The sequence below is a fragment of the Colletotrichum higginsianum genome, chromosome 10 (genome assembly GCF_001672515.1).
Source record: "Colletotrichum higginsianum IMI 349063 chromosome 10, whole genome shotgun sequence".
Taxonomy (NCBI): domain Eukaryota; kingdom Fungi; phylum Ascomycota; class Sordariomycetes; order Glomerellales; family Glomerellaceae; genus Colletotrichum; species Colletotrichum higginsianum.
Genome location: NC_030962.1, coordinates 2,077,363 through 2,087,491, shown reverse-complemented (window position 1 = coordinate 2,087,491; position 10,129 = coordinate 2,077,363). Strand labels below are relative to the sequence as shown.

Here is a 10,129-nt window from a genome sequence, read left to right as displayed (position 1 = left end):
GGCGTACGAGCTCCTGCCAAGTTAGACATCGAGTCATCAATTGGCTGTTTCGCTGAAGCGGCGAGCTGCCACCCGGCGAAGATATTACCGAGCTCTTCCTCTCCCTTACTTGGTTCGATGCCCCGATACGAGAAATGGTATATTCAGGGCCCTGACAACAGTTCACATGTGATACGGCATAAACTGCGCTGCTGCAAGTGACGCTGCAAGTGACCCGACCTAGGCATGTTTGACCGACTCTACTCGGTCTCTTTTCGACGCGCGAGCAGATGATTTTCCAGGATGCGAAATCAATGAAAGAAAATGACCGAAATCGTTTGCTAAGAGCAGTCTGGGCAGGCCTCGATATCCCGACCATGATACACTTCTAGTTGCATAGTTGCTGATTTTTGCAGTACCGCGGCAGCCCCTGAGCTCGGCCAACTAACAGAATCCGCCCTGGATCTTGATCTCTCGCAAAGTTATATCATCAAACCCTCGCTGCTTCTGTCTGGATGTATGTCGCACGCAGCCATCCAGCAGTTTTGTTTTGTTTTAATCGCTTTTTTCTAGGGACACTCTGGAATTGGACAGTCCGCCGACCTACGTGGACTCTTGCTCAAGAAGCATGCAAACCTCTTCATAGAACCCCTCCTTCGGACCGTCAACCGGGATGCTCATCCGGAAACCCCCGACCCTCACAAACCCCAACTTTTCATAGAACGGCACGGCGTCTATCGTGCTTTCCAGGAACACGGGGAGCCCCTCGGTCTTTGCCACCTCCGTAACAGCTCTCATCAGCGACGTCCCCACGCCGTGGCCTCGGAACTGAAGGTCGGTGCAGATGAAGGTAAGATCTAATGAGCCCGTCGGGCATCTCCGGCCTCCCGGCGCCGGACAACAGAAGTACCAGCGGACCCGGTCCGGCAGGGGAGACCCATGGTATGTCAGCAATCGGTCCAACCTAAGCAACCCTTGAGTAGTGAGTGGGTTGTAAGCATCCATCCGTAAGTGATATTGGGAATGGGAACAACAGCAAATGCGGCTCCCGCGGAGATGTCACCGAAATGACAATCAGTAATCTGAGCGTTCTAGAAGCGGGAACAAAAACGGCCGGTGTTCTGGGATCTGGCTCTTTCGGGAATCCCTTAGTCGGAGGTGGTGTTAAGCCCACATATGCTTGCAAACACCGAGGTCGGAGCCGACCGCCAGGTTTGGGTTGCGCCATGGATATTAAACAGGCAAACACGACACAGGCGGCGCCCCCGGGGGGAGGGGGTGGGCACTGGGCAGGCTAGATATGGATACCGATCATGACGGGGAATGGGCGGAGGGTTGTCAAAAGACGCGATTTCCCCCGAAAATTTCACGTAATGGGAAATACCGGGATGGATGGCGGAGGGGAGCAGGCTGCCAACGCCTAGGGGAGATGCTGTTTCCGCAAAACGGGAGACCGGCGGATTCGGGGAACATGGTGTACACTTGTAACGATTAAAGAAAGGACCGGAATCAACTTACGGAGAAAAGGCCGCGAACCCATTGCCTCCCTGCGTGCTGTCGATGCGGCGGAGGAGTAGGCGGTGAGATACTCTCGATTCGCCGAGGCGGGCCACTCTGCTTCTTCTTCATCTTCTTCTTCTCGTCGCTTCTCGTGTTGGCCGTCCTCCTCCTCCGTTTCCGCCTCCGCCTCCTCCGCTTCTTGATGGTGGTGCTGGCGCCAAAGAGGAGCATCGCCCCCATTGAGCTCGTGCCACGCACCCTTTGAGACCCTCCCCGGTTCTAAGCGTTGCGAACCGAGAGCCAGCTTTGACAACGGAGGCGGGTGAGGGGACGACAAAGGGGGAAACGCGGGTGGGTTTCGATGACGGCGAGGTCGGACGATGTCCCATTTCGCAAAGGAGGCGACAGTACCGCTTCCGTTGCCGCTGTCGGGTGTGTTTGATGGCGAAAGGGCTTTGGCCTTGAGGCAGAGCGCCGAGTTGGGAACGGCGCCGACAGCTCGGGCGATGAGGATGCGCGGCGGACGGCTCGAGAGGTGGTCGAGGGCGTCGGAGGCGAGGTGCGAGTGGAGGTCGGCGAGGGAGGCCGGCGTGGGGAATTGAAGCGGGAGGAGGGGGTTGGAGGACATGGAGGAGATGTGTATCGAGGCCGTCGAGGGGGCTTCGGAGGGACTTGGGGGGCAGATTACGAACATCCTGACTGGCCGGTGACGTCGTTTGTGAGCTGGGCTGCGATGTGTGTGAGACTTTGTCTGTGGTGAGTTGCGGTTCTGAGGAGTTCGAGGGGAGAGAGGTGAGGCAGAGCACGCAGGTAGGTCATGTGACGATGGGTGTCGTACCCCCCAATGACAGGGCACTTGAGAAAGAGGTTCTCGTGGCTTTGACGCCGCCACATGTCGTGACAGAGTCCAAGACATTGGAGCATCCGGTGCCGGCATGGTTGTATATGTCTTCCAAGGCAAGAGGGTAGCATCATCTCAGGTCTCCCGGACGTCGGCGACGAGGTTGTGAACCATGTCTGTTTTGTCTAAATTCCATCGTCTTCAATGACGACGTGATAGGCGGGCGGGTCTCCCATTGGAAGAAAGGGAAGTCGGGAGTGGCGTTCCCTTGACCATACTCGAATCATTACGATTTCAACACTTGCATGGCTGAGGCAATTGGCTCATCACTGTCGACTTTGCTGATGTAGTTTATACAGCCCTTGACGACAAAGAGGTTCCTGCTGGCCGCGTGGTGAGGGCGTCCGAATGGGGGGGGGGGGGGGGGGGGAGTAGTTGTCATTCATCTTAGATGCGTGTTGTCTGGGGATGACCTGGTGCGAGGTTGAATGCGCCATTGCCTGAAGAGTAATGAGACAGAGGAATTCGGGTCACGAGGCTTTGGCATGGCAGCTCTGTTTCTTCGATGCCAACAATATGCTTCATTCAGGAGTCATCGCCAATTTCACATAGTTCCAGGTGTTGTTATCTTGTCTCACCGAAGCTCTAGACAACACGGCTCGAGCTCGACTTTACTAGACGGCATGGTCATTAGTGTATCAGTCGCCGCTGAGAATCCACCAGGGCTTTGGCATGAGTCCGATGTCAGGGCCTGGGATCTCCCTCGTGTATTCCACCGAACCCTTTCCCTCCCTACGGCTCTACTACGATCTCCGCTCCTCCGTGTACGTCCGCCCATCCGCTCGGAGTTTCCCAATCACCGGCTCCAGCAACAGCGGCAGCGCCTCCGCCGCATCCCTGCCGAAGGCGAAGTCCCCCGGGTTGACTTTTGACAACTGGTCCCTGTCCTCGGCCTCGGGGTTGACGGTGCACACGCGGGCGCCAGCCTTGTGCGCCTCGAGGATGTATCCGGCGGCAGGCCAGACTTGGGCCGACGTGCCGACGACAATCATAAGGTCGACCTTGCCCTCGTTGATCCACGCGTTGACGCCGTCTAGCATCTCCTTGTCGAGGCTCTCGCCGAACCAGACGACGCCCGGGCGGAGGAGGCTCTTCTTGCACGACGGACAGTGCGGGAGATCGACAACGTCGATGCGCGGGAGCTTCTTGGTCGGGTCAAGTAGCGGCAGCGTCTGGGACGTGTCTTGTACGTCTTCCGAGGCTGGGGCGAGGGCCGGGCACAGCGGGTCGAGCGTGTTGTTGCGGTCGATGTAGTCGCACTTGGGGTTGGCACATTTGATGTCGAACAAGCTGCCGTGGAGGCGGCGCAGCTGCTCCGTCTTGTGTCCTGCCCGGGGGGAGAGATCTGTCTTGTGTCAGCCGGATCGGCCCGTGGTTCCCATGCTTCGACGCCCTCGGTGACGAGAGTGGGAATGGGTCTCGCGACAGATACTCACCATCAACGTTCTGTGTCAGGCACACGAAATCCGGGTTCTTCTCCGCCAGCGCGGCCAGGGCGTAGTGCGCCGGGTTCGGCCGCGCGTTGAGCGCCATGTGCCTGCGGTAGGCGTAAAACAGCCAAACGAGGGCCGGGTCCTTGCGGAAGGCGGCCATGGTCGCGAGGGCTGTGGCGTCGTGGTTGCGCCAGAGGCCGCCAGCGCCGCGGAAGGTCGGCAGGCCGGAGGAGGCGGAGAGGCCGGCGCCGCAGAGGGCGAGGATGCGCTTGCTGGAGCGCAGGGCCTCATGGAAGGCGGCGACGTCGTTGTGGGCGGCCATGACGGCGAAGGAGATTGTGCGGCGGGAGGCTGGCGCTCCGAGTGTCGGCGAGATGTCGTAGGCGTGGGGACGTGTGGGTTGACCAGACGGGCTGAATAGCTTTGGGGGTTGAATAGTACTGCCTCTGGCTAAATTTTGTTTTTTGTAGCTGATACTAATGATCCTCTTTCTCATTCTTGTAGTGTTGCTAGGTTTAAGTATCAAGAGTCTATCAAAGCAGCCTAGACCTAGCCCGCGTTCGCCATCAGGCTTCCTTGTTGGAACCTTTGGTCAGTGTCACTCGTCAATCATGATTGGCTCACTGTACCTCTGTTTGATTCGGTTATGGACCCTCTATCGTCTAAGTGTACCCAAGTGAGAGAAGGCTATGTGAGTACACTGCGATGGGATGTAGTCAGGGTGGAGTAGTTTCTCCACATGCCAAGCAAGGTGGAAAGCAAACGTGAGTCTCTCACCGAGACGGCGTGACATCATACCGGGGGACCACACCAGCCCCAATTCTGGAATCGTTGAACTGAACAGGCACCTTGTCCAAGGTGTAACATCCTTTGTGTAATCATCATCAGCAGTTGGGCATTATATTTGCTAGGGGGGTTTCCTTCTTTAGAAACATTTTACTTAGTAAAGAAATAACCTTTTCCCATTATGTTTGCAGTCATTTCACGTTCCCGAAAGCAGTAAAGAATATGTCGTGAAAACTGGAGCTACAGCTCCTTGAGATGTTATCTATCTGCATGTCTATATAATGTAACCAAACGCTATGCCCTTTCTATGCACCCAAGTCATGTCATCAACCTCGTCTTATGTACAACCTCTAGCATTCTTCAAATCGCGAGAACCTGCATCCCGCCGCTTAGTTCTCGAGGACGTAGCGGTAGCGTGCCTTGCCTTCCTCGAGGTCGACAATGGCCTGGTTGGCCTCGCTCATGGGGCGGACCTGGATCCAGGGCTTGACACCCTTCTTGGCGGCGAGCTCCCACATGTCGCGGATCTCGTGGGGGGAGCCGATCAGGGAGCCGGTGAACTTGACGCGGCGCATGACCATAGGCACGGGTGAGATGGTGTAGGCACCATCATCGGGCAGGCCGACCTGGACGAGGGAGCCGTCGAGCTTGATGAGGTTGAGGAAATCCTGCATGGGCACCTTGGCCGAGGAGACGGTGGAGATGACGATGTCAAAGGTGTTGGCGTACTTCTTGGCCCAGTCACCCTCCTCGGCGGTGGCGATGTAATCGTCGGCGCCCATCTTCAGAACCTCGTCGCGCTTATCGGCCTTGCGGGAGATACCGACGACCTTGTCGGCGCCCATGGCCTTGGCGAGCATGATAGCCATGTGGCCGAGGCCGCCGACACCGCTGATGCCGACCGTCTTGCCAGGACCGCAGCCGTGGATCTTGAGGGGCGAGTAGACGGTGACACCGCCGCACAGCATGGGCGCGGCATAGGCCGACTCAAGGCCGTCGGGGATCTTGACGACAAAGTGAGAGGGGCAGCGGTGGTACTTGGAGTGACCGCCCATGGCCTTGCCGCCGTTGTAGTGGAAGGCGCCGTAGGTGTGGACGGACTTGGGGCAGTACTGCTCCTTCTTGGTCTCGCAGGGCTCGCAGGCACCCTGGCGGCCGAGGCACGAGTCGGACTGGGCACCGACACCGACGCGGTCGCCAACCTTGATGCCGCCTTCGGCCTTGGAGCCGACGCGGACGGCGACACCGACGATCTCGTGGCCGACGCAGACGGGGTAGGGGGCAGGGCCCCAGCCGGACCGCAGGACGTGGATGTCGGAGCCGCAGACGCCCGAGTGGGTGATTTGAATGTCGACGTCCGTCTCCTCCCAGGGCTTGGGGTCATACTCCTGCCAGACCATGTTGCCCTCGGACGACTTCTCGTCAAGGCCAACCCAGCCCTCGAACTTGTAATCGGTAGCGGCCATGTTGTGTAGTTTGATGTGATTTTGTTTATGCTTGTGGTATTATGAGAAGAGGGGGGTTCTGGTTGATAAAGTGATGATTTGACACAAGAGAACTGAGAAGCTTATCTATGCCAACAAGAGATACCACCTTCGGAAGCGGGAGCAGCACTCGTCTTTTAAGCGTTTGGTCTCCCGTCTCGCAAAGCATCTTAACTCCTAAACTTGTCGGCGAAAAGAGGGAATTAACGCCGCCGCCGCCGGCTGTCCAAGGAACAATGAAGCTGGACATGGAATCCGCGCAGGGAAGAGGAAGAGAGGAGAAGAAAAAAACTGCACCATGGGTGGGGCCAAACAGCGGGAACGAACTGGGAATAGATTGTAAAAATCTCAGAGGGGCCTACTGTGTAAGTGCGGCTCGATGCCGCGGGTCAGAGATGGATGGGAAAGACACAAGGGGGTGTGGTGCGTTGATAGCCCGTTGGCTGGGTTGCGATGCGATTGCGTTCAAGCGTCGCCATTTGGGAGCATCTGGGACGGGGCAGGGTGCGGAACTTTTCCAGACAGAACGTCGAAGAAGGTCGGGATACGTCGGGATACGTCGTCATGATTCGCCGGGCCGACATATTGGGGGGAGGGGGGCCAGGTACGTATTGTTGATAAGTGTCTGTCTGGGTGGGCAAGCTCCGAAATCTGGCTTAGAAATCTTGGATGATGATGATGATGATGATGGAGTCCTTTGGCCCCCGGGTCAGGGGTTGTTGAGGCTGAGACGATGGAGAGGGACAGCAAGCACGGGGATAGCGAGTCTTCAGACGGCGGTAGAGACTTCCAAACGGCGTTCCGGGATGAGACGGCGAAGGGGCAGGGTCCAGACTCTGCGTCGGCCACAGACAACGAGAACGACGAGGTCAACTAGGCTCAGGGATCTTGAGCGTTGCTGGCCACCGTTCCCGTGCGATCGTGGTGTTTTGATGTCATCGACTCCAGTAATCTTCGGTACTTGGACGGCTTCACTGACGCATACCCTTCACACCGCAAGTAAGGGGCCGAGCGAGAGTAGGAAAGGCCCACAAAGAGGGAGGTGGAAAAAAAAATAAAAACTGGAGATTTTCCGTCCCACGGCGTTCGCGATATTCCCAAAGGCCTTTCCTTCCTTTCTATTGCCTCAGGAACCCGCGTCCCTCCTTGGATGCCCCTCCTTGGATCCGTACCTACGATGTATCGTCATGTCATGTTGCAAAGCAGGACGGATGAACTTCGGCGTCCCTCTTGAGAGAGCCATGCATCGTTTTCTCTTGCCTACTGAATGAACAAAGCATTGATACTTACTTTCCCGTGCTCCTTGCGGCTCCCGGCCCTGCGTCAGCTGCGGGTTCCTCCCGCGGCGCTGGTCCCGGCTTCGCCGCGGTGCTTCTATCAAAAGCTTCTAGAAAACGTGTTTTTCTTCTCTTCTGCACCCATGTCGCTGCTGAAACTTTTTGCCGTGCAAGGGCCATCAGTACGTCACCTCGACCCGTCATCGGCGGCCCGCACCACCAACGAGCACGTTGTCTCTGCAATCTCTGACTCTGCCTATCTCGGAACGTTTCATGTACTGGACAACACCGATAGAAGCTGCTGACTGGGTTGTTCAACATTGGCAAACCCGATTTCTTGACGTTGTGTAGCTCCCTAGGTAGGTACATGGAGAGATGACATGCTTGATAGGTGGGAGCTAGGCGAAGGGTGGGAGCAGGCCTTCTCCGACAGCGCACGCCTTTCGTCGTAATGTACCTACCTACCTAGGTAAGGTAGGTAGGTACCTTCAAGTACCTTACCAAATCATGTACTCTATAAGGTGTTCCAAGATCCCTTCCAGCGCCCGGAATGCCGCTGGCCTGGCATGGCCTGCCTTTGCCCGACATGGCCGGACTTATCTCGTCGAGTCACGAAAAGACCTCGAAATAATTGGAGAAATGGCCGTGCATTCGTACACCGTCTTCTTTTCGCCATGCCACTTTTCCGGATGCCGTCCTTTAATTCCGCGTTCCGCCCCAGGATGAGTTTGGCAGGCGGCTGCCCGGATGTCACCTTTCCAATCGCGCAGGAAGCCACCCAATCAGAGGGGAGGTTTTTTTTTATAGCTTGGACAATTGCATAACCGACGATGTGCGAGCACCGTAGAGTGCGATCCGCCAGATCCCGCATCGTCCGTCTGGAAGATGCCGAAGCCGAAACCTTCTTTGACGTCTATCTCGTAACTCCAAGTCCGGGATCTGGACGGGGGAAGCACAAAGAGCTCGCGCCTCCCCCATGTTCATTTGCGGTGGACCTGATCATGATAAATCACCTGTATTGAAAGTGTCTCCTTCGGAAAAGCATCATAAACGTGCTGCTGCTCTTGAACAATGTTAGGCATAGACATAGATATTCATCGGGGCACATAAGAAGAAGAAGAAGAGAAAGAAAGAGACAGAACCCCACCTCCTCCCTCATCGGCTGTGGAAAGCTTGCGGTTACAACGCAGCCCAACAGAATGAAACCGGCGCCGTGATCGCCGGCCATGACGTCCGCCCCGGCCGTTTCCTCGTTCCTCAGCAGGCCTCAATGGCAGCGGCAGTACGGGTATCTCCATCGGGACGATCTGCGCGGCAGGGCCGAACGATTTCAGCGGAAGCCAACGAAGTGATTGCCGGTCCCTCACGAGTAAGTATTTCGCCACCGGGGCCCGGCCTGTTGGTCACACACACACACACACACACACACCACCTTCGTCATCGTCATCATCACGCGCCATGTCTGTACCTGCATAACCCTTTCCCCCCAAGACCTGCATTCCCGGTACAGGGCGCACATGCCTGCACGGCTCGGCAGAATACTGGCCCCACCACGCCGTGTAACTCTGCCCTTTCCTCCGGAGCATTCATCGGGCACGGAGACGGGTGGGCTCCTTCCACCTCCGATACCGATGGCTCCTCCCTCCCTTTCGGGCCGCTCGAGTTCGATCGGACATCGCCGAGGAACCCCGCTACGATTGTTTTCCAAATAACCTGGCCAAGTAATTCCCACACGACAGGCTTGCGAACCCAAACGGCCGAGGCAGCATGAGATGAGGAGCCACCTCGCTTCGTGCCCTTTTTGAGTATCCGTATTTCCTCACGATCCTGCCTCCTCTTTCCGAGCGAATGCACGCTCGTTAGCCTTCAGGTGGCAGGTAGCCGGCCTCCCACCGTTTCCCCCCTTTCTCGCCGACCCTCACCAATATGGGCAACAAGGGCCCCCTGGGGCAAATCACTGCAGCAGCAGCAGCCTGCCTGTCTGTCCCCGTTGAGTCGCCGCCGCCAGCTGCCGGGGGGAAGGGAAGTATGTGGATATTTTGGATATTTTGTGGTTGCTGTTGGACGGCACGAGCGGCACCGGCATTTTTTCGTGATTCCATGTCGCTGAAGCAACATGACAGAGGCCAGTCGAACGACGAGCCAGCCGTCTTATTGTCTGCCCTCATTCGATGGCGGTAATACTTCAATAGACTCAGACAAGTCAAATGAAGAAGCCACACAGGCCGGGCGAGGACCAAGGCCGCCATTGCTTATGCCTGTTGGATCGCCTGCATGCCAGAGACATTATGCCGCAGGGCGGACGGAGGGCATCGCCTAGCCTACGGCCTTGGCCCAGCAAGTTTGATTAACCCGGCTTGGCCCCCTCGAGATGGCGACTGCACGGTACTTTTCGCCCACACGCTATTACCGCCCAACATCCATTGTTGAGTTACGGAATGGCATCAGGGAAACCCACCAGAGCACGCCCAGATGATATATCGCTCAATGTGTTTGTTTAGGCCGCCGCGGCGCAGACAAGTGCAGCTAGCAGCCGGCCCTATCGTGGGATTTTCCCGTCGCCTCGGCTTCAAGGGTGCCGTGCTGGTGGGTGGACTTTGCTTCTTGGGGGAAACAGCGGCGCGGCGCAGAGGTGGAAATTAGGTCCTGATAAGGTAGAGCGTGGGAACTTGACCCCGGGCACCAGACCCCTCTCCTTTTTGACCAGATGCCACATCCTCCATGTGTGCATCTGTGCGACCACTCAACACACGGGCGAAATGGGGCCCA

At 57.1% G+C, this 10,129-nt stretch overlaps 3 protein-coding genes across 3 annotated transcripts; all 3 read right to left on the bottom strand.

Moving 5' to 3' along the window:
• Window positions 1–582: 582 nt before the first annotated feature.
• Window positions 583–2,416, bottom strand: CH63R_14102 (uncharacterized protein; the record flags this gene model as incomplete). The annotated part of the gene is made up of 2 exons (XM_018309076.1): window positions 583–953; window positions 1,498–2,416. 2 exons carry the CDS (start codon window positions 2,414–2,416, stop codon window positions 583–585), a joined length of 1,290 nt encoding a protein of 429 aa, XP_018151394.1.
• A 707-nt stretch (window positions 2,417–3,123) lies between these two features.
• CH63R_14101 (Sir2 family protein) lies at window positions 3,124–4,309 on the bottom strand (the record flags this gene model as incomplete). Its single annotated transcript, XM_018309075.1, has 2 exons — window positions 3,124–3,725; window positions 3,817–4,309. The coding sequence occupies 2 exons, from the start codon at window positions 4,307–4,309 to the stop codon at window positions 3,124–3,126; spliced, it is 1,095 nt and encodes a 364-aa protein (XP_018151393.1).
• Window positions 4,310–4,988: 679 nt separating this feature from the next.
• On the bottom strand, window positions 4,989–6,065 carry CH63R_14100 (Zinc-binding dehydrogenase; the record flags this gene model as incomplete). The annotated part of the gene is made up of 1 exon (XM_018309074.1): window positions 4,989–6,065. One exon carries the CDS (start codon window positions 6,063–6,065, stop codon window positions 4,989–4,991), a length of 1,077 nt encoding a protein of 358 aa, XP_018151392.1.
• Window positions 6,066–10,129: the final 4,064 nt, after the last annotated feature.